The 25,114-nt window shown below is 37.1% G+C and overlaps 1 protein-coding gene across 1 annotated transcript in view; it reads right to left on the bottom strand.

The window, feature by feature from the left end:
* Nucleotides 1-3,342: 3,342 nt before the first annotated feature.
* TRIM33 (tripartite motif containing 33) overlaps nucleotides 3,343-25,114 on the bottom strand; it is a 72,564-nt gene continuing 50,792 nt past the window's right edge. The window contains exons 11-20 of the mRNA XM_063297392.1: nucleotides 23,944-24,144; nucleotides 23,040-23,172; nucleotides 22,217-22,280; nucleotides 20,436-20,595; nucleotides 19,625-19,971; nucleotides 18,068-18,191; nucleotides 10,797-10,871; nucleotides 10,273-10,425; nucleotides 8,113-8,163; nucleotides 3,343-8,030 (exon numbers count right to left, since the gene is read on the bottom strand). Of these exons, the coding sequence (XP_063153462.1) occupies nucleotides 7,818-8,030; nucleotides 8,113-8,163; nucleotides 10,273-10,425; nucleotides 10,797-10,871; nucleotides 18,068-18,191; nucleotides 19,625-19,971; nucleotides 20,436-20,595; nucleotides 22,217-22,280; nucleotides 23,040-23,172; nucleotides 23,944-24,144 (1,521 nt within the window). The 3' untranslated portion in view covers nucleotides 3,343-7,817. The remainder of the gene's footprint in view (nucleotides 8,031-8,112; nucleotides 8,164-10,272; nucleotides 10,426-10,796; nucleotides 10,872-18,067; nucleotides 18,192-19,624; nucleotides 19,972-20,435; nucleotides 20,596-22,216; nucleotides 22,281-23,039; nucleotides 23,173-23,943; nucleotides 24,145-25,114) is intronic.

Below are 25,114 nucleotides of genomic sequence, written 5' to 3'. Positions count from 1 at the left end.
AAGCTCTAATAGAATACAAAGCATCCTTATATACCACTCTTCCTAAATGATCCAAATGGTAGTACTGCTGCTGTAAATTAGTATAACATTTATAAAACACTTTGCAATGTCTAAAACAACTGGCTCCTGCCCCAGAGTTCATGATCTAAATGCTGACAGATTGTTTTGTAAAATAAGTATTTTGCAGTTACTCATGTAACTGTGGCAATCAGACTTCATTACTTATAGAAGAATTTTTCTTGTGATGGTATTACGTTTCTGTAGCATTCAATTTTGAGTTTTACTACAAATACCTAAACAGATTTGTAGCCAGGCTGACGCTGAGGCTGTTGTTATGTTTTATACATACCCTTAAAAAAAAGTTAAGCTGGCAACAGGTCTGGACCCAAACATTTCATTTGTACCCAACTTGTACACCATAATCACAATCTACAGTTGACCTGAATTATACATCTTAATAATAGCAAATGCCCCTCTCCATTAATCTGTAATCTTTATACATAGATCTAAAACAAACAACTTAGGAACATTAAATATAAAATCAATATACAGAAAAGTTGAGAACAGCAAGTTGCTGCCTACTACATATTCTGAAAAACGTCTGTTTAAGTCTAGTTCTTTGATGGTTACTTTTCTTTCTAATAACAGAGCATGCACCCAAGTTATTAATAAACAATCACCCCATCCATTCTACAAGGATAACATTTAGCAATGTTGTCTGTTTAGGGAGACCTAGCAGAATATTGTACCAAATTAAAATAAGGCAATGATTTCAATTGCCAGAGATCATAAGACTTGTCATTAAAACGTGAATGTCAATATTGTATTTTTTAAGAGTTTTGTGTCTGAAAACGTTGGCGTATATTGTTGAATCTGTGAAAAGTCTTTCATTTTTAGCATTTTGCAGGTTGACATAAACATGGACTTTTTAGGAATGTCTGAATCTGTATGAAAATACAATGGATCTATCCCACTATTCATTTTTTAATTTCATTTGGATGACCTGCTTTAATATTTTTAAATCTTATTTTCAATGCACTCTATCCATGCACATTATATTGGAAAGAAAACAAACAATAGAGGCCCCTTGGAAAGACCATCAGAAAACAAACAACAAATGGAGGCCCACTTTGGGCGGGAGAGGTCTTGACTGCAGCAGACGCTCTTAACTCTGGTAATCTCCTAATTGGACTGTTATAAACCAGTATACATGGGACTGTCTTCAATAGAGAATATTTATGGAACTGATCATGCAATGTACTTTTCTACCTATTTCCTAATTCTTCAACAACTTTCCAGGCTATAGATCCATTTCAGAAAATTTTCCAATATCCCTTAAAGCATTATTAAATGTATTATACTTTTTATCCTATGATGTCAAACTGGGATTTCTAATGCTTCAATATGAACCTGAATATCATCTCTGATGCTCTTCTACCTTCTGAGATTAGCCAAATAAAACTGGGAAAAGGACCTATTATGTTGTAGTATCCTGACTGTGGGCATAATATCCAGAGACATGGCTAATATTAATAGTTTTTTATTTCTCTAGCTACCACTCTGTTACCTCCCCTCTAGTGCTTATTTTGGCAATGTGTTAATTCCATTATATGTTTGTTAGGAACTTAAAAACCTGAAAGGTTTTAAATTCAGATACTATGGAAGATGTATTTTGTCTGAAAAAGCCAATCCTATAGTCAGTCCTACACTCCAATAAACACTACTAGCCTCTTTAGACACGCAATTGTTGATGTTTTTACAAAGATAAGGATAGAGAAAGTAGCCTCCGCCAATCCTCCTTGCTTTTAGTATATGGCAGTAGTTCAAACCTTACTTCCTCATACATAGTTTGAATGGAAATACACTTTTCTTGGAAAGTTTTCCTTTCCTTGAACTATAGCTATCTTCTTCCACACAACAGATGCCAAAACTGAACTATCATCATAATTAATAATTTTATATTATTTCTATCCTATCTTTCTACCCACAGGGCTCTCAATATGGTAAGTCAACAACCAGCAAGGCCTATTGTTTGCTGGTGTGCAGTCTGCCCATTTGTGGAGTATGAACATACACAACTCACTAGCAGTAAAAAGAGGCTAGGTGGAAAGTATCTAAAGAAAAAAAGACTATAGGAATAAACTCCCAAGATTAACATTCAGACTTCTCCTTCTTCAAAATACAAGAAGTGCATGAGGTTAAACTGAGACAATACAAGAGGATGAAAGCACAAAAGCCAACCCACAAAGATAGCTAGGCTGAATACCACAGTAGGGAAGGGAGCAGATGCGCTGGCAAGACTAAGCCCTGTCCTTCATTCTCAAAGAGAAGAATGGATTGCACTTTGCTATCTGAGCAACACACAGCACTACTTGTTTGGCCCAGAGTTATCTCCAAGGGTAACCAGTTCAGCATGGTGGTCAGTTTGATAGTGAAGTCTGGATCTCCCCTCTATCTATGGATTATAGATAGGAGCTAACTGTATGAAAAACCAATATTGTGCTCACTTCACAGTGGCTAAGTGTGTATTCATTTATGGGAATAGACCTTCCAGAAACAAACAAGCAAAAAGATTTGTCATGAGGTAACATAGCAAGGAACAAAACTAATTTGCAAATCAAGCTCTTCACATTTCATTAAGCAGTGCTATAACATTGCTTACTTTCTATAAAGGTTTTCATTCTTATCATCTATAGCCTATGTAGCAATCATAATTAAATGAAATCCACAAATAACCTTCCACATCAGCTCATCTATTTACACTCAGGTACAAACAGGTGAATAAAACGTAAGAGGACAGTTAATATTGTAGAATACATGATGTTCAAAGTGGAAGGACACCCTGAATAGAAAGATGGAAAATACAGATTTTTTTTTAATAACGAAGGCAACATTGTCTCTTCAGTCTCATTCATTTTTCAAAGTGAAACGCCATATTGTGTACACTGAGGATTTTATTTATGTATGCTCGTTTAAATTGTTTTTTAAATGAATTACATCCACCCATACAGTGACCTTGTAAAAGGCTCATATGTGTATTTAGTAATGCTAAGTCGTAACCTTTATTCTTAAGACACTGTGTAGATGCTGCCCAGATTTTTAAAATTTTCCCATACTAATAATTTATCATATAAAACAGTATCAATAGGTCCAGGAAGGCCTTGAGTTTACAAAACAATACTCATTTGGAAAGTTCTTCCTTTTCTAATTTAATAGAAATAACCAAAACAAAGTGGTTTTCAAAACAATGCTTTTTTGAAACTGTTCTAGTACAATTGCTACACCACATTCCAGAGCACTTAACAAGAAATATTTACAGGTTGCTAAATGTATTAAATAATCATGTAAAGAAAAATGCCTTTATTACACACCAGCCAAAAAACACAGGAACTGAACAATTAGAAACGTTAACTTGTTAAAAAAAATTAAATATTATTCAGAGAATACAATACCACAGAAACAGCACTTTTTAAAAAGAATCAGTAAAGTTAACTATGTGCAAAAAGTACCAGTTTTAATTACCAGAAAGAATGAATACTGGGAATTGAACCCTTTGATTTGTATGTTTACATATAAAATTAAAACAGGCTTTCAATTGCACAAATCTTTATCGACCTGATATATACATGTTTAATGGCATTTTGAATTGAATGCCTACATTGGCAGGCCTTTAACATGCATCACTTTCCATTTCAAAATTTATGTTCACACTAAGGGGAATGCTGAAACGTGTGAGATCTATAAAATTCTTTGAATTTGTTTATACAAAGTCACAGATCATTTTAAAAGAAAACAGCAGCTCCCTACGGAAAAGAATTGAATAGAAAAGAGAAAGCTGTATTTTATCATTGTCAATCAGCTACTAAATAAAAATCAAAATAGCTTGTTTTCAAAACAATTTTGATTAGGATGCATTTTAAAAGTAGAGTAGCAAATTGACCAAAGGGGGGGGGGGACACAAAAACCTACAATGGGTGGAGTTACTGCACATGCACCATTGAAACAAAGAAGTGGTAGCCATATCCGAAATCACAATCTTATTAATTAGTTTGAAATAGGCCTATGTAAATTGTGGCATATAAAGTTTTTAAAAAAGTACCTCCATTATTTACTGAAACACCTACTTCTTAAAAAAATATGTTAACTTTCCCCAATTTTTAAAATAAAATGCCACACTATAACTGCACACTTTATTTGTTAAAAGCTAGACTTGGGTGATACACATACAAAAACCTTCCTATAAAACCACTACCCAAAGGAAATGGATTCCTGCCATGCTAAACAGGCAACAGACAAAGCAGTTTTATTGCTTTTTGCTAAGAAGAGATGGAAAAAGTAAGAGAGAAAGCCTACATCCAGCACGTTACATTTTCAACTTCAAGATAGTGTTGCCATAACTTTCACGTAAATAGGACTGGCTAATAAAACTACATTATACAACAGAATGGCAAATTGGGGTGATTTGTTAAAAAATACTACTTTGATGCAGTGGCTTGCAGAAATGTTTATAAAACATTTTCTATCCAGTGTTGAGTACGCTGACAGTCAATGCCACCTCAAATATTATTAATGGGAATTTTTCTCATGAAAAAGGCTATCTACATTTTACAGCATACAGTATCTACTTTAAAAGCTAGGGGCAAAAACACCCTTTTTTGGATAGTAAATCAGCCTTAATAGTATATGATAGGACACTTAATTGCAGGGCACAGTTAAGTAAGACCTGAACATACTTAGCTGGTTAAACTAACACTAATCACTAGTAATTACAAGGCAGGGGACCTGCTGAGGTAATTGAGAAGTCCACAATCAGCACGCTGTACACTTGTTGTCCTTCCTGTTTCAAAGCAAACTGCCTTTTTCTTCTTTGGATTAACTTAAATGTTTGGAACCTATACAATGAGGAAGAGAGATTTGTTTTTTTCAACAAAACTATTTGAAATCATAGCTTAAGAGTCAAATTATATGACAGAGTATTTTGGGACCACATCAGATACAAGTTACATTGCAATTTATGAAGCCCAGGTAAATCCATTTCACATGCAAGGAAAGCTCCACTATCCACTAGAAACCAGATACACAAAGAAGGACATACTCCAATATAAAGTATGTTTTCAAACCCAGCATAGCTCAGTAATTGCACAGGCATCCATGATCTGCCAAACACAGGCTTCTCTTCAACTGTGCAGGTGGCAGAACAGTTATTTTGCAGTACACTTCTTACCGTCACTGGGAAAATCTCAAGACCACAAAGCTTTTCCATCTATGAATATATTCTTCAAGAACAGACTCTGGCAATTTGTAGAGTCTATGCAGAATGTTATTATCCATTATGTTTCAGATAGTAGATGATCAAATCAACATGTCACAAATCATGGTTGTTCAAAAAATAAAAAGGCATTCATACAATTTGAATACACTAAAATCTGAATAGATTATTATTTACTTTTCCATTGCAGTTTCAAGGCTGGAAAAGAAATCTAATTTAGCTCAACACCAATTCTCTTTTGCAGAAAGGAATCTGCATATATTTTACTTAAGTAACAAATAGATCCATTATAAATTGAGATACAAAGAACTGCAGTATGCATAAGAAGTACTATTTCATCCAACTGATATTTAGCATTTTGTTCTTGCATTTAATGCTTCTAATAAGTGCATGGATTAATATTTTGTGGGAACTTGTTGTATAGTCAACACACTAAGAGAGAACAAGCTCTTGTTCACCCTCATATTCTCAACTGCAAATAAAAAGTGAAATTCAAACTAGGCTACACTGATTACCTGTATATAAGAACTCACTAGCTGAATAATCTCATCTCTACATTTGGAGAAATGGATAATCAGCGATACTATATATAGAAAACATGACACAGCCCAGTTAGAATGTTGCCTTTTATATATGGAAAGGACAGCCACGACAGCCATGATCATGAAACTTTCTTCCAATCTCTCTGAATTGACTTCTTCTCTAAGTTTCATTTGGTCATAATATAGGCTAATATATATGCATATAACAGACAATTTAGAATTACTTCATTTGTTAAATAAAACCTTTTGTGAAAATACTTAATAAATCCCTGGACTCTCTTGGATCCTTCTATTTTGAATATACTGTTAAAGATTATCTATGAAAGTGGATTAAAGTCATAAATATCTTTAATCACTTTTCATGTTAGAGAATCATCCTGTTTGCCTCTTTGTATGTCTGTACAGGGAAAATGAACTCAGGCATTTGAATCAAAACTCTTTAGGGAATCACTGGGAATACATAGTATAATAGAAACTATTCAACTCTACTGTATAGGTCAATTCTTTATATACTGTGAACTATTGGCCATAATGAATTACACTCAATGTCACAGTAAAATTTTATTTTGGTCACCTCAGTGTAGTTTGCCTTTTTGAAACTGGCATAAAAATAAAATATTCTATACAAGGGTTTGAAATAGTTTTATAGTTCAATACAGACTTAAGCCAAGCATATAAGGATTTTTACCTGTTCAACACTGAATTACAATAATGCAGATTTTTCTTCTCTTAAAGTTGCTATCAAGGCAGAGTGAAGAGCTTACTTATGCACAATTACTGCATATTATTATTCACCTAGGTTTTCTGTCTGATATGCTGGTCCATTTTCTAGATTTAAGGATGGACAAGTAACTTGGCCTCAAAGGGCACATTATTCTCTTCAGTATTTCATTTAAGCTGCTTCTGAAGAAAACTGAGTAGCTCTAACAAAATAACATAGAACTTCAAATTATGAACAGTTTAAGAAATAAAGAGCATATTACAAATCTGTTCTTGATTAGGAACATTAGTAAGAATACATATTAGCTTAAAAACAGTCCAGCAAATGTTGCTGCCTGAAAGAATTTACAGTACCATTATTTACAAATAAGACAGAGTGAATACAAGAAATTTTACACATTTGGTAGTTGACAAAGTTATAGTTTGCTGATAGCAGTCTATCAGAAACTGTTAGTAGGGAAGACTGGACAGTCACCAGTTATTAACATCATACCCTAGTTCTGAAAGTACTAAAATCTATATAACCAGTTTTGCAGCCAACATCCTGCCTTACAAGGGGAGAAAAATAGGCAAAATATAAAAAGGGTGCTGAAGTGTATTGTGCATAGGACTTCCTTTAGTATCATGAATCCTACTTAAAAGCATGAAATGTAACCAGTCAATAAAGCACATATGAAGAACTCGCACTCCACCATTCTCCAATTCAGGATGATTTAATGATGATGTTATGATACTTCTATACATAGTAAAAGACTGTGGGACCTAGCTATTTGACCCAACAGAGTATGATACTTGCATTATCACTTAGATGAGATGTTGAATCTCAAAAATAAAAAAAAAAACCACACTTGTGGTTGCATTAAGAAAAAGGTTGCTTAGAATTTAAACTGCAGCCCAGTATGAAAATGAAATATGACTTGTCTTGGTCCAATCCTGCAGAAATAGTTATTAAGTGGTGACAAGAGTTCATTGTTCATACAAATATCATCATATAAAAACTTGCTTCTTATATGAATGTTAACGATCTCAAACCTCTGCAAATGAAGGAGTGAAAAAGTAAAATAAAATCCATCACTTAAAAAACACACACACAAAATGCAAAAGCAATAACAGAAGTTGAAAGCTTTTCCCCCTTAGACAAGAATGTTTCTGTACAAATGCTTTTTGTAATCTAATACTGTCTGAACACTATCTGTTTCAATAAAATGGCTGCTAAAGCCATGATAATATCCCAGGAACACTTAAATACTTTTTTCTTTACAATAGTTTGGGTCCATTTAATCAGTTTACTTTATATGCACCGGCCTTTCATCTGATTTTAGGCGTTTTCTACGTGGCTGTATAAAATCTTCATCTGAGTCATCTGTTATTTCAGCATCCTCTTCTTCTTGCTCGAATTCAGGTAAAGGCTGGAAGATCCTGCCTGGGTATATCTCTGTAAGTTTATCTTCAAAGTATAATGCAACTGCTTTCCCTGCCTGTGCTACTTCTGAATCAACCTGCAAAGTAAAAAAGATAGTAACATTCACCAATTGGTAATGCACATCTTTTCAGCAAGTGTGCATGGTCTGAAAAGCTTACCTTCAAATTAATCTCTTGTGTTTCTGCATAAACTTGAACAACTTTCATCATCTAAAAAGGATACCAGAGTCAAAAAAAAGGAAATTATAATCCCTTCTAAAGTTATGAGACTGTACAGGAATGGATGATTAAACTCAGCCATGATGGCAATTTATTTCTAAAAATCTGTGGCACAGAGGTGACTTCTTAAGGCCCCATTGTTGAATTTTGGGTATGTGATCCATTAACAAAGGATCAGTCCTGCAAAACTGATACCAACCACAGAAACCCAAAGTTAAGCCTCACAGTAAATAGGGACAGCTGTGTTATAAATGGTCAGTAGTTATTTCCTCCATCAGGACCTCCTTTGTTATTTCTTCTCAAGAAAGTGCCAGCCCACTACTTTCCAGTTCAGTCTTTCTTGTCATGCTATAAATGTAACTGCTGTAATAAGAAAAGAGGGCAGCTTTCTTTCTTGGTCTGTCCTGAAGTTCTAGCTGCATGTATGTGCCCACAAAATTTTCCTTTCACAGTGAGTGCAATAAATTTTCTTAAAATTGGTTTTATTTGAAAAATACAATTCTTTGGCCTCACCTATTACAATCCAAATTTAAAAGTCAAGTTCCAGCTGCTTACGGTAACTCAATACTTTTAAAACTTTAGACATTTACATTTTTGATATTTTACAATTAGAATTTTATATGCAGATATTAATATCAAACAAGGACAAAAATTTTAATCCATCTTAAAATACATGAAAAAGAAGACTTTCAAGTTCTGTCCTACAGAGAGTTCAGGGTTATTTTTCAATAATCTCTAAGCATATTTAAATAAAACCCACTAATCAATGGGAGTTGCCTCTGAATTATGTAAACAATAACAGTTTTAAAGTTCAATAATATAGATATGAACTGGATTCAAGTCTTTTCTGCAGATGTTAACAGGTCTAATTTAAGTATGATTAAATCTGGACCAATTTTCTTGGTCAAGAAATCTCTTAGGTACCTATTATATATTTCCTTTTTCACAAATTTTGTGTATTAATTGAAGTTCACATGCTACATTTTTGATGCATATGTAATCAAATATGTTTCAAAAACCACATTATTTCAGAGCTCATTTTTATACTCACATTGCCATCTAGGTAATATTTTTTCCCTATATATTTAAAATTATCAATCATTCATGTTTGGTTTTATTTTAAGAGGACTTTGATATCTAAACTGTCTAAATTAGCAAGATAGACTTTCAAATGTTGTAATAAGGAATCTAATTAAAATATTCAACCAAAAAATGGAACCTAACAGACTGCCTTGCAGAATAGTTTCCAAACTTTTTTGAAAATGCTATTTAGGCAGACAGAGGGTCCATCTGGTTCAATGTCCAGTTTTAAACAGCAGCTACTCAGTTGTCATTAGAAGGCCAGGTAGTCATCAGTACCCTCCTCCAGCTATTTCCATCACAATTCCTGCCCTGACTATTATAACTCATTTAGCTACTGATAGCCTAAGCCCTCTGCGTGTTTAGATCTTGAATTAAGATTTATTTTATTAAATCAAAATCTTGATGTAATCTTGATTTAAGATTACACAACTTTGAAAATCGTTTACCATTTTTCTTAGGAGCACAAAAGGCTCTGGATATAAAGGTAATCTGTGTTTTTAATTTTTAAAACCATGTATTTAATCCATAAGTAAAATTATTTATTAATGGCCTATCCTGTTTTCCACTGCTTTTAATGCCTTTTACGTATCAAATCATTCCCACAAAGAGGATTTCTGAGCCAAATTTCTCATCTGAAGCTGCTTGGATTAGGTAACAATGTGCTAATAAAAGGAAAATTTCCCCACAAAAAAGAAGAGGCCCTATGTGAAATAGCTTGTGCACATACACTAATGCAACCCAGCATCTAACTGGCTCACTATTAAAATGAGTAGAGACTCAAAGAGCAAGCATGTTCTCAGGATCCAATTCACATTATCATTTCTATATATAATAAGAGACTGTAAGCCTGAAGCTCCATCTGTGCCCAGCCATATCTTTGTACAGCTTATACATGGGACGCTAATCTACTTCCATTCCACAGAGAATTTGGAAACACTTGTGATTAATGTCTGAGTGAAGATAGAGAGCAGGTTTTTCATCAGCCAAAACAATTCTACAGGTTGGAAGTTAACATACTTCATTAAACCGTTCACAGTTCTTGAAGATCAGCCGAACATCTGCCACAAAATCTTCAGGCGTCTGATAGTGTTGTGAATGTTTCTTCTGCAGTTTTTTCTTTACTGTAGATAGATCCATGGGTTTCTTTATTATTTTATAGTAGTTTGGTATCTGTTCAGAAAAAAATGCAGTCAAGTTATAAGAGAGAAAATTTAAGAAGTATGCTTTTATGGTAGAATTTTGTCTATGTGAAGCATTCTTATTTTTAAAATCCTCACAAGCTTTTTGAAAACTATTTGAAAAAATACAATAAAAATGTGAAATTGTGGTCTTATTTTAAATGTGGGGATTCTGGTCTATAGCTCCTTCAACTCTGCTGATCCAAAGGATTTTGTGACCAGATACTAAAAAATACAGACTGCAAAATAACATTCATAACCTAATAGCAATTATGACTGTCAAATGCTGATCACGAATTTCAGACTCCTAAAAGTAAAATCTGCATTTTATCATCTCCAAATAATGTATATGAAGTCACTCACCGAGGCTGGAACTGGCTCTTGGAATTCAATACTCAGCTCATGGCAATAGAGATAAAGTAGGAGGCGCTCACATTTCTTGCAGAGGAAAAACAAATTCAATTAATACAGCTTCATTCTTAAAAGACTGCATTTTTGTTAACTAGTTATATACCTATCCTACAATTGTCAGAATAACAGCATTCTCAAAGCCTAATTCAGTCTGCAAACAAACAAACAAACAACATCTAGATTACCTGGAATAAACAGAGATCAGTTATATAAAGATTTAAATTTCCATGCAACTAATTCCCTTTTGCCTTTACAGTTCTGTGTATGAACAAAGTCACAAGGAAGTAACCTTCAGGATTGTAAAGCATTTCAAAAACTGCTCCCAGGTTTGGCTTATGGCCACTCACTCACCCTCTTGCAGCCTGTTGAGGCACACGGATCTTGTCAGCCCCCCTTGCTTTCTACCTGGATTTTCCAGATAGGTGTGGCTTGAGCAGACAAGACACAAAGTCCTGGTCAACAGCCGGGAAATAGTTAGGGACACATACAAATAACTTCCAACCAAACACTGAGGCACAACAGGTTCTTTGTAATACACGGAGACCCAGTGAATTTAAAGTAACAGCAAACTTTACTGGTTGCAAGGTACATCTGCTCTTCCTCACATGCACACACACGCTCATTCACCTTTTTTTTGTTTGTTTACCCATGTCCAATTAAGCTGCCAGGCACTAGCTAGAGGGATGGAAGCCTCCAAGTCTGGATCCAAGGAGGACTCAAGGAATGGGTGGGCTTTGGGACCCCATTTATCCCCAAAAGTCCTTGCTTTGTTGATTCACAAGACTGGCAACTATTCTTGCCTTGTTATTTACAAGTCTGGTAGCTGTTGATGGGATTGGGGTGGGGGTTTCCATGTGCTCAGGCCCAACTTCCTTTGTCTGGTTCAGGTGATATTTTTCCTTTGTTTCTTAATGGCTTGCTTCCTTCTTATTTACCTCCCTGAAGGGATCTTTTAGACAAGTTTCCTGGCTTTTGTCCTCTCTTGCTTACGTGCCTGCTTCATCTTTAGTTATGGCAGCTTCAGCCTAGTCTCACACTACTTACAATACAGCATGTTTCTAAGTGTATGTGCTACTTCTGAATGTCAAGGTATCCTTTCAAGGTAACAGTCACCAACAGGCCTAAACCACCATCTATATATTTCTCAATTTTTTTTAAAAAAAAACCATGTACACTACTGATTATCACAATACGGAGCACAACATATTCCATGTATCAATATTATTATTCTGCCTTTCCATTAACTGCTGTTCAGTAGCAATAAAGCAAATATGATAAAGTAAAAACAAATCCAAACAACTAAAGTATCAATCAAAATGATAAGGGAAATCCACATGAAACATAGTTATAAGCCAGCTTATGAGCCTAATTAAAGAAAATAGTCTTTGCCCACTAGCAAAAGGCAGACAGGGCACAGCAGTTTTCCTTGGCAAAGAATTCCAAAGGCTGGGAATAGCCATTCAGAAGGCAGTACCTCAAATTCCTGCCAAATATACTTCAATTTGAAATGTCTCCCCAAAACTTTAAAATAGATCTATACAGGGGAACATAGTCCTTCCAATTACTAGAGATCTGTGTAGTTTTATGGTTCCTGGGAGACAATTCATCCTAAGTCATGTACAGCTTGTTACATTATAACCAGTGAAGTGAATTACGCTTATTCAGTTTCAATTAAGTTGTTGATGTAATGAAATCACTTACTTCCTACAATTGGCCATGGTCATTAGCTCAGTTAAAACCCTCTAAACACACCTGAGAATCCCATATAGTCCATGCCAGTATCCCCTCAAAATACAAAAATGTGAATTAGAGAAGCAATATGCTCAGGTTTGTGAGGAAAAAAAAGTATGATTACTGATTGAAAGGGTGTGTCCTATAACTTGCTTGACTGCTCATTGTGTCTTCCCTTCTAAGCAAACAAAAGTTGCTTTAGATATATTTTTAAAAAATAAGGCAGCAAGTGTTTCACAATTAGGTGAATTGGAGCATGTCAGCAACCTTTGCAACAGAAGTGCCCAATAAAATTAGTTCAGAGGCAGACCTATGAAGGGAGCAAGAAGAAAGCAAAATGTATTTATTGGTGATGATAACCTAAAAGCTATAAAGAACAGAAGATGCGTGGACGCACCTCTCTGATTATAATTTGTCATACTTGTGGTATTGCTGCCAGAAACAGCAATAGCTTCTACATGCACCACTCAGGCTTTCATACTGCCTGACAAAAAAAGTAAAAGCACTGGAACATTAAATGGCCAAACTTCAGCTCACTCATGACACAGGACAACTGCATGGACAGAAAGAGATAGAAAAATACCAAACACAGGCAAAACTCTCCAGGATAATAACTAAAGGAAGGAAAAAATTCAATGAGTACAAGTAACTGCCAGAAACAAAGAGATTTAGAAGGTATTCTGCACAAATGGGACCAAAAATGGGCTCAGACCTCTAGCAAGGAAGAATTATAGTTCTTCTGTAACTACAGTTCTTCAAATGTAAAAGACCAGAAATGCTACTACTGCTGGGACCATCACAAAATAGTGAGAATTCACTGATTCAGATTGTGTTGAAGCTGATTCATTCTCCTGGTAAATAGAAGGATGGGAGGAAATGCATAGAAAAGTGGCTTAGTCAAAGAACACTTCTATACATCCCCAGGGATCTCTTCCCAGTCCTCACCCTAGACAATGGGATTGCATATTGTCCATGATGGTGAAATTATTGGCTCCCCACTGACTGAAGACTTGAAAAGCCATGTCACAGCAGACTGACATATTGGCCCCACTCTGCTATATTGTGAGCCACCCAGTGTGGAGTCAGGTGACACCTAAATCAAATTACTTACATAAATAAATAATCCAGATTACCACTAGGTGGAAACCAAAAATACAGAAAACTCTAGCTCTCTGCTTCCATCTAGTTGTTATCTGACTTTTAGAGGCCAGATGCAGTAGGCAAGTGAGAAAACAACCAAAGTCTCATGGAAAAACAAGGAGTAAGATCACATTCATCCCTTATGTATAAAATTGGTTGAATTACTGAATGCAAACAAATAGTATGGTTTAATAGAATAGTTTGAAATGCACTGAGAGACTGCAAGCTGCCAGCTGTTTTCAAAAAATGATATGAATGGAAACTTCAAGATGAATAATTGGCTTGTTGTATAGAGCTCCCATCTCAAATATATGTTTCATCATTGCTGTTGGGAATGGATTGGGGGAAACTGGCAAACCTAGTTGAGAAAAGAATAGTAGACCTTTATTATGTTTCAAAGCTGGGTGTGCATGGAGTTGGAAAGAAAAGATCGAACATTTAATGCTGACCTAACCTGTGTGTTGTGGTTGTAGAGCCAATCAGAACCAACAACTGGATATCCTTTGAAGCAATTCAGGTAGTCCTTGCTTATTGATCACTCGCTCAGTGACCATTCGAAGTAGTGAAGTGCTGGACAACTGGTACTTGTGACCAGTCCTCAAAGTTCCAGCCGTCACACCACCCCCACAGTCATGTGATCGTGATCCAGGCACTTAGCAACCGGCTCTCACTTACCCTCCCCCACCCAGCAGCAGTCAACCCTGGGCCCGAAAACACATGCACCACCACAACCATCTGCGTACCCTCCCCACTCGGCAGCAGCCACCCCTGGGCCCAAAAACAGTTGAGTATGCCGCTGCAGTCTGTGCTGCTATTCTCCCACCCAGCAACAGTTGTTTACCTGTCTGCCAGCCTGGGACTTGCAACTTCCTGCCAGCTTCCCCAATGACTTTGATTGTTGGAAGGTGGCAGGAAGTTGCAAGGAGATGCCCGCTTAACAACCAGCTATCCTCGCTTAACGACAGCAAGGGGGACTGCCGGGATTGCTGCCGCTAAGCAGTGCAGTCATGTGAAGTCGCGCTTTACAACCGCATCACTTAGCAATGGAAATTCTGGTCCCAATTACTGTTGTTAAGCAAGGACTACCTGTACAGCAGGATGTGTCCCAATAATCCTTGACATAACCACTAAGGGAGGCACTGCTTCTCCAGTAGGGAGGCCCAAACATGCATGGCATCAAGTATGGCTTCAATGAAGTGAAAGCATTGGGCCTGATGGATTTCATAATTTATGTATAGGCCTACATTTCAGAGGGGCCCAGGGCAAAGCAGACATGGCTGGAGAGAAAGTAATGAGAAGACTCTAATAAGAGCCAGATGTCCATATACAGGCATATCAAAACCCCCACTACACAATCTGTGAACAATCTTGAGGGGCAAAGAAGTAAAAAAGAAGCACTTGAAACTGGTAGTCAGTACCAACAGCAAACTTGAAGATATGCTTATTTTGAGAGCAGATCCCAAGTGAAATAATCATCATCAAGATTAAGATCTACTGTTGTGAATCAATGCTCCTTCCTTAGAAGAATTACATTTCTAAGCATCTATCCTCAGGCAAATGTAAAATGTTCAAATTAGCACGAGGCCCTTGTAAGTTACAGAAGAAAAAAACCTATCCCAACATACTGGAAAACATGTTGTCATGGAAGTAAGCCTGCAAATCAGGTGACAGGGTAGATATTCAAATGAGCCCTAAGTTTACCTGATTTCCAAAGAATAATCTATACATATAGTGGTCAGGACACAAGACATTGTATTCACTGCTTCCCTAGAGAGAAAATGGCAACAATAGTGGTAGAATGACACCCTTGGCTTTAAATTCATGTCCCTCCCTGCTGACTGAAGCCATATAGATAGGCTGACCATATGTCCTGTTTTGAATGGGACAGTCCCCCTTTTTTTAACATTTCCAGACCGTACCGTTGTTTTAATATAAATGTCCGTATTGTCCTGTTTTCTTAAAAACCTTACTTAAAAATTTGAAAGTTCCCGCAAACCTGTCAGAATGCAGTCTGACTTTGAGTGGAAGGAGGAGGAGCTCAGCAGAAACGGCAGGAAAAAAGCCGCAGAGCTCAACCGGGTGGGAAACCTAAAAAGAAAAAAACAGGATCAGCTGATAGGCAGTGATCAAAGGGTGAGCCAATTGGCTCCTGCCTTGAAACGGCGGGAAGAAAAGAACATAAAAGCATGGCCAGAGGAGGAATGGCTTGTTGGGGACAACCATTCACTAGACTCTCCAGCCCAGCCTTGCCTCTCACAAATGAAGGAATCTGAAGATTCCCAGGTTGAGAAAACTGGAGACGTTCCTGCCTGCCGATCCAGCCCGTCGCCCAGCCCTGCCCCATTTTGCCATCCCAATATCCCATTTTTGTCTCAAGGAAATATGGTCAGCCTACATATAGGCCTAGGCCCGCACTGCCTCAGCCACCACAGAATTGGGGAGGAATGCTGAAAAAGTAGCCAACAGTTTTATCCACACATTCAACCGACATTTTCCAAACATCTTTTAGCAGCAATAGAACCATTTGTCCTGAGCTGCTTGTAAAAGTGCTGGTAGCACCATATTTAATATGGATAACCGGATACAATTAGTTAAGAACATCTAGGCCCAGTTCCTCTGTCTTGCAGAGCATTTGCTTATCACAGAGTCTATCCAGAGATGAAGAATTAGCTGATTTCTGATTGCTAGTTCGAGAGAGAAGTAAGGGTTCTCTCAGATCAATTCACAGGTTCATAATCTATCTCTTGCAGTAGCAAAGAATGATGACTGGGCTGGAGTGAAGGGGAAGCAATATGCCAATGCAAAGATTTGGTACCCAAGGTTCTATTATCTCTTGTTGGGGAAGTATAGGGAACCACAGGAAGCAGTATTTTGTCCATAGAGCTGAAATAGACATCTGAAGAGCTTGTTGCAAGTGCTCTGAAACAGAAGGGTGCAAGTCCATGACAGTTACTTTGGCAAAACTCTGCTTTACATAGCTATAAACGCTCAAGAACCAAGCAAATCTTGTTTCTAGTAAGGTGGGTCATGGTAATTACAATGTCAGAGGTAAACAGGAATCTCAATGAGGAAAAATATCCCAGTCCAACAATGGTTCCAAGAATTGCAGCAGATGTGATCCTATAATGGAGATGGAGATGTGCAAAAGTATCCTGATCTCTCTCAACCTAAATACCTAAAACATGAAGTGCAAAAGTAGAAAAAACACAGGGAATCCTTCCTAATTCCTTCTCTCAGACCTAGAAGGGAATCTGTCAAGCTCCACAAAGCACCACCCTGCAATTTTAATATGGAAAACTGACTTAATTTGCCATTTGGTACAAAACCATGTCCAAGCTGATCTGTGGCAGAAAGAGCTGAATAGGTAAAGCATGCTTTTTCTAGTCTAATACAATACGTTTGTGACAGCAGAGACAGCAAATGCTACTTTGGTTCAATCAAAACAGCTGAAGGAGACACATCCTAATGATATGTAACTTTCTTACTTGAAGATTCCTCATATTGTTAGTGCCACTTACTTTTTCTGTGTGGAAGGGATTGGGATTGAGGGGCCTGAGTCAGTGGGCCAGCATGGAGAACAGACCCAATGTCCCTGATGTTGAGGCTGCCAAAACCAAAGTCTATGTGGCTGCTGCTACCAAGCCCTGGATACTATCCATCACATTCGTCTTTGATAAGAGGGCCTTGTGGCCAGGAGTAAGAATGGCACTAGGTGAATTATGAGTCAATGACATTGGATCCATGGCAAAAAGCAGATTGCTCTGAAACTAGATCAGTAATGATGCTAGAGCTATTTCATAAAATTCTGGCAATGCATAGCCATATACGTCTATCTTATGGCTTCCCAAAGCATTCATGTGCTCATGGATATGCAAGGAGCAAGACAACAATATGAAATTGCCTTATTATAGATAAAGAAAATGATAAACCTGGATAAAGTAGGTTAAAAGGCCTTAGCTTGGCAAAGACATTTTGGAAAAGAATCCTTATGATGTTGCTGTTCCCCATGTTTGAAAAGAAACAAGAGGGAAAACATGGCTTAAGTCTAAAACAAGAAGGCATGTGTAAAAGACTTAGGTAGAAACCTCTCTAATTTACATGAGTATTCGGGGGGGGGGGAGTGAAGCACAGACAGACTTGCAAGATTCTGTTACTATAGCCAATATTAATAAAGGTAGTTTTAGCCTTCGCATAGAGTTGGTTTCTTGGTTTGGTTTACAAAATGGGGCTGACAGTTACTGACTGTGTAAAATAAAATATAATCTAAATAAATGGACATACAATACAAAAAAGCTAAGAGCTTTGGGTTGAATTGGTTTGACAACAAGATACCTGAAGTATGAGACACCTACCCTTTGGTCCACAGGACTCAATCCTTGTGCAGTTTTCCCCTTCTTACTGTGCTGCAAATTATCACAATCATATTCTACCTCAGGTTTGAGAAGATCTCGACAAAATGTACATATCCATTCTCCACTAGAAAAGAAAAAATTCATCCAGAAATCTAGATAACGTATTATAAATCCCCTAAATATCTGCAAATAGAAAATCTAAATTTTAAAATTCTAATTAATCAATATATATACATAGGGACACAATATATTCTATCATTTTTTCTGAAAGCTCTTCTTTCTTTCAATCAGAATTTAAGATTTTCTCTCCCCAAAACCAGAATATTAAGAAATGGGAAAGGAAGATTCAGAGATTGCAAAGGCCAGTCATGCTAGTTGACACCCATGAGAATCTATGATGGCATATATTTAATGACAGTTTTAGAGCTAATACAGATGTTAGAATATTTTCTTAAGACTGAAAAGGTATTTCAAGAGACAGTCATATTTGGATGAATACCATATTCAGTGCCATAATACTGATTAAAGGTAGATATCACTTAACAACTGCCCTGTTTAGCAATTGTTCGAAGTTACAACGGTGCTGAAAAAGTAACTTTACAACTAGTCCTCACATTTACAACCATCACAGCATCCCCGCAGTCACATGACTGACATTCAGGCACTTTGCAACCAGCGGGTATTTACAACTGTTACAGCATCCTGCAGTTACATGATCACCATTTGAGCATTTCACAACTGGCTTCTGACAGCAGAGTCAATGGAGAAGCTGGCAGTAAAATTGCAAGTCGTGGTCACATGATGGCTCGCTTAATGACCCGCGGTGACTCACTTAACAGCTGAACAGAATGTGATGTCTTAAGTCTGTTGCAGTCACATGATGCTTTGCTTAGTGACAGAGTTGCTGGTCCCAATTGTGTTTGCTAAGCGAGGACTACCCGTATTACAATCAGTACTGGCCTTGCAAAAACTTGGAGGATTTTGTAGAAAAATTATAGAAATAAAATACAAATTATGTCCAACATTTTTTCCTAAAATAACTGAAACACAAATTCACTTGTCACAGGGTTTTTAGTTTCTATAATGCCACTAGATTGTGCCTAACATACTGCAATTTCTTTTTAACCAAGTGCCTGGCATATGTGATTATGAAGACCAACTCTTCCCAAAGAATGTAAGAGGTGGTGGAATACAGTACTTTGTTTCTTGAAACCGAGTATAATTGCTTCACACAGAACAGGGCTGTTGGCCAGTAGCAGAATCTCCTGTAATGGTTATGTAAGTATAAAACTGCTACAGTGTAACTGACTGTAGGATAGTAGCATTTATTTGTTACACATTTATTTTTAGACCACTTTAAAACAATATTAAAAAACCACCAATATTAATAATTAAAAGTCCTAATGCACCAAGAACATATCATTCCAATATAAACAGTCACAACCTGCAGAGGGGCCATCTCCACCTCAATATTATACCTTTAATATTCAATATTATACCTTCTGCAAATAATCATACCAAGCTCTTGTGGCATGTAGCACAATAGTATTTTCATACCTTGGAAAGCTGAGGAGAGTGGGTACATGACACGTCAGATGGAAAACTTTAGGGCACTTTTCACAACATAATAGATCTCCCCCATTTTGGCACACAGCACACCAGTCTTCATTCGGATCATCATCTTTATTGTTGCCTTCTCCTCCAGCCCTAGGAGACCGGTGCATGAGGCTACGTACTGGAGACTTGCCATTTACAAGACCATGTCCAGACTGTTTACAGCTTTCGTTCAGTTCTCTTGGTTCAGTTTTTACATGGTTTTCTATACTTCCTAGTGCTTCTAACTCACTTTCCAGATGTAAGCTTGTAGAAAGTGGTGGCGTCAAACTGCTCTCAGGACTGCTAAGCTAAAATAAAGGAATAAGTTGAAAGACTAAGAAACATTCTCTTAGATGTCCCTTCTTTTCCCATTTATTTTAGTAAGCTATTCTAAACATGAATAAGTATGGATCCAGTTCAATGTTCCGGTATACACATCATGCTGCCAAGGTTTAACCATGGGTTATTGAATAAACGACAATTGGCTCATACTAAGCCAAGTACCTTAGTTTGCACATTGTCTTAGTTTGATTTTTGAACCAAATCAACTTGGTTATCTAGTTATCTAGTCAAGGACAAGTTCAAAGAAAACAAAACATGGTACTGAGGTAGAATTAAGTTAAATATTTCTAGCACTATAGTAACATCCGGGGAAACAGAAGCTACTGATTTTATATATAAAGATGGGTACTCTGTAGAAAGTTACAAGTGTCAATTCTCCCCATTGCTTAGTAAGCCTGTCAGAATGGTATAATACACAAATAGAATTTACCATGCAGGCACTTCTCCTGCCATCTTCTGTTTTTTCTTGCTTCACAGGTCCTGAAAAACCACAAACCTCTTCTTCTGTGCCAGGCTCTTGCTTAACTTTTACATGGTCAGGTTTGAAGCTAATATTGTTCTTCTCAACAGTTCTGCCTGATGAACCACAGCTGTAAAGTATAAAAGTTAAACAAGTTAAATATCCCTCTGCTAGAATTCTGAGAAATAAACATTCCCTAGTCTAATAAAATTCTTCCTCCAAAAAGTGTATATGGAACAGCATTATGCAATAACAAAATCAGCAGAAGTTACTCTGCAATTAAAATTTTTATTTGTTAAATTTGTCAAATTCTTCATTTTTAATGTATGTGTATACATTTTCATTTTTTAATATATTAAAGCATGATTTCTACTTAATATGAAAACTGGTTTGCCGAATCCTGAAAATGACCACATCTAAAACAACTATAGATTAAAAAATGGCAAGTTAAACATTCTGCAAGGAATAGCAAAGTTTATTTCCAACTATTTTATTCTGCCAATACCTTCAATTTGTTGTTTTAGCAACAGGAAAAGTTTCAAAAGTAAATTATGTCACTGAACCATTATTTTCATTGTTTTGTGTTTTAAAGTCAGGTTTATTTCAAAAAGTTTGTTTAAGCTGGTTCTTCTTCATGAAGGCATTCATCCATGTGATTAATTAAAATTCTTACAAAATTATTCAAGCAGCAAAAAAAAAAAATGGGGGACCCTAAGCAAAAGTTCACAGAGTAAAGACGTTATACAGTTTCGCAGTGTTGTGCTTATCTCCAGTTTAGATTCCATATATCTGCACTTTCTCTTGATCTTTTAGTTCTCTGTAAATCAGAGGCAACAATGAAAACAACAATCACCACAGAAGCAATAGCCACCTTCCTGTGTAGCAACTTCTATTTTTCATACATGAAAGAGCGGCAAAACAAGAGGAATGTACAGTATGCACACACAAAAGGGAAGAGAAAGAGAAAGAACAGCTGGCACATGGGGCTAGGCAGAAACATAAATAGAAGGGAGGGGCATTCTTCTCACTCAAAGGATTGTGGTAAATATTCTAGCCCTGCCTACTGGAGCAAATGGAACAACCCAATTTTCAGGGTACTCTCTTCCACTATAAGTATATATTCAAATTGTAAATGAGCACATTAAAAATGTTAGATAATGACTTTACTTTATATATGATGCAGAATGTCATGTTCACTGTTTCAATGTAGTTTATACATCGTCATGTTTCACATGCCATGGCGCTGGCGCGCGTTTGTTTGAGAGGGAGCTGCTGTGAAACCTTGTACCAAGCTCTGTGTGTGAAATCAGGACAATGGAATGTGTTTGGGTTATTTTCTCTGTTCAAGGACTTTTCCCGCAGACCATCAGAAACCGTTAGGAGCACCTGGGATTGTGGAATTGAGAAGATTCTAAGGGGGGACGGATTTCGTTTGCACCGAGGGTTTTTAGTTTGAATTTGCCGCACTTTCATCATTCTCAGCTTTGTGATTCTGCATACTATTCTTCAATAAATCAGATATCTTTGAAACCCTGCTTATGAGTCTGATGTACATTAGAATAGGCAATCCTTATTGAAATTGAAAAGAATATTTAGTTATGTCTTCCACGCCTTTTGACATATAAATAAATTACAAAGTCCCAACCTTTCTCTTAAACAGGAATTTATTTTCCCATCTATGCATTCAGCTCCCTGGAAACTTCAACATACCTTTAGAATTAAGACACTGTTTTTGAAGCCAATACACTCACCTGCCTCTACTGCCTGTGCTAGATGTACTGGGTGGCCTCACAGGAGTATGAGAATTGGATAAACCTATGGAAGGATGAATGAGTTTACAACAACAGTGTATCACAGGGAACATTTCTGGCAATACATAGCTTCAGCAGTTCATACTTTAAAGTATTACATATTTTTAATCCCAGCAATTATGTAATTTAGTAGAAACCTACCAGCATTCAAACCCAAAATCTTCTAAATCTAATTCAGCTGTCATGCTCATTAACAAATGGAAACTATATTCAGTATTTTGCGGAAGCAAATGTTTATCTTTTACCATATAAAGTTTAAAGTACTATATTTTACCATTTACTATATAAAGTATAACGTATTTTCATTTAAAAGGAAAAGCAATGGCTTTACATTAATTACATTTATTTTGAATAAGTTTTTGTCTACTGAAGACAACATCTTGGAGATAAAAGGTCTGGTATAAATTTAAAAGTTATGACATTTTATTTATACTTGGTTTCCATTTTTAGCCCTTCTCGCGTAGGAAGATTTTAACTGCAATAGCTAAACCCTGTCTTCTATTGAGACTGAGGTTATAAGATTATTTTATGGTCTTTTCATATATATGTTATTACATGAAAAAAAATCTGCCTACTCATGGAAAAAAGTACTTTGATTAAATTTAACTAAACAGTGATATTAAAAAGTCCATACACTGAAGCAAGAAACATTCATCAACATTACTATGAAAGTTGTTAGAAAAAGAGGGATAAAATTTCAAAATAAGTGTTGGTTGTTTTAAATACAGAAATTAAAATGGCCATTACGCCTTTCCCAGCTTACCTGATGAGCCTGGCGATAGGGCTGAGGGTCCAGGGGATGGATTCATACTGCTTATGGGCTGAGGGGGTAGATGGCTGCCTGCGATATATCTACTTAGTAAATTATCTAAGTTATTGGAACCAGCATCTTCCAGCTGAAATAAACAACAGTCATACAGTGAATCTGCCAAGTGTAAATGCAGTGTGCTAGAAATGACCACTTGCAAATATCTGTATTTTCTCTGAAGGATATCAAAAAACTACAGCCAGCAATATAATAGGGCAAACAAAGATGAATATTTGTCAATATTTCTATTTATTTGATTCCTGTCTCAATATTTAGGAACACAGGAAATAGCATGGCTATGAATCGACAGTAAAAACTCAGCTCAGAATATAGTAACTCTTACAAAATCTTAAGAACCAACGATATTTAAGACACAAGCAAGTTACAAACTCTGGTAGTACTATATTATTAGTATATAGTACAGGGAAGTTTCCACTACCTATTTATAATCTCAGTTCCTTGTACCCAATTATTTGCTTAGAGCCATGTCTTAATTAGAATCACAGAGTTAGAAGAAACCAATCCCCTGCTCAGTGCAGGAATCCAAATTAGACCAACTGATTACAGATAACATTCAATCTCTGCTTGAACACATTCAGCAAATGGGAACTACAGCCTCTCTGGGTAATAGGTTCCATTCCAAACTGTTCATGCTGTTAGAAAGTTTTCCCACATGTTCAACTGACATCTGTCTTCCTGTAACTTAGGGCCATTAAGGCCATGTCCTACACTCTGGGATGATACAGAAGAGATATAGCACCCCTCCTCAGTCATTTCAAGGCTTAACATTCCTAGATCCTTCACCCTCACTTCATAATATTTAGTTAACTTTCATTATTGTTTGATATAATTTACTAACCTGTATGGGAGGAATATCTGGCAAGGAAGGTAGATTTTCTGGGTTGGTTACAGATGGAATAAGCTCTATTGCTGCTACGGATGGGCTTGTTGGACCACGATTGGCATTTGCCATGGTAGCTGTTGTAGGGCTTGTTGGATTGATAGCATTGTTATGTACTGAAACAACTGGGAAGGGACCTGCGTGTCCTGGGTTTGAATGCTAACAAGAAGAGAAGGGAGGGAAAATACAGAAATTATCATTAAGTTGGTTACAAAGTAGGGCAACATTTCATATTTCACCTGCTATACTTTTAACAAGTCAAAATAACCATAGCATTTTTTCTGGTTCATAGCTTAATGCTGATGTTTCTTTGAAGCTTACAATTCTTCCTTTATCAGAGAACAAGCTCTTTTGAATTAATAAATTAGCCAGCCAACAATCAAAGCAATAAAAAATAAATAAAAAATTGTGGTAAGCTAATACAGGTAGTCCTCAACTTACAACCATTCGTTTGACGTTACAATGGTGCTGAACAAAGGAACTTACAACCAGTCCCCAAAGTTACAGCTGCTGCAGTGCCCCCGAGGTCACATGATTGTGATCTGGACGCTTGGCAACCTGTTCGCACTTATGACTGGTTGCCAAGTACCCTGCAATCACGTGATTGCCATCTGCACCTTCCCTGCCAGCTTCCCCAGAAAGTCAATGGGGAAGCCAGCAGGGAAGGTTGCAAGTCACTGGGTAAGTCTCCCCCACCTGCACACCCTCTCCAGCCCCTCAGTGCTCACGCCGGCTGTTCACAAACCTCTGCGCACCCTTCCGACCCACACCACAACCCCATGTGCCTCCCTGACCCATGTTGTACCTCTCATGCACCTCTGCAACCCATGGAGCACCCCCGCACCCCCTCCCCCGCACAACCTCCCTGACCAGCGCAGCACCCCCGTGCACCCTCCCTGACCCATTCGGCATCTCTAATGCATCCTCATACACCTTCCGTGCACCCCCACGCAACCTCTCCCCCAGCTGGCAGCAGCCACTTACCTGCCTGCCTGCCTGCCTGCCTGCCAGTCTGGGACTTGCAACTTCCAGCTGGCTTCCCCACTGACTTTATGGGAAGCTGGCAGGAAGTTGCCTCACCTAACAACCATGGGATTCAGTTAAGGACGGCAAACGGGACTGCAAGGAT

The sequence above is a fragment of the Candoia aspera genome, chromosome 3 (genome assembly GCF_035149785.1).
Source record: "Candoia aspera isolate rCanAsp1 chromosome 3, rCanAsp1.hap2, whole genome shotgun sequence".
NCBI classification, from domain to species: Eukaryota; Metazoa; Chordata; class Lepidosauria; order Squamata; family Boidae; genus Candoia; species Candoia aspera.
The sequence above is the reverse complement of the archived record's forward strand: the minus strand, read 5'-3'. Positions and strand labels throughout refer to the sequence as shown.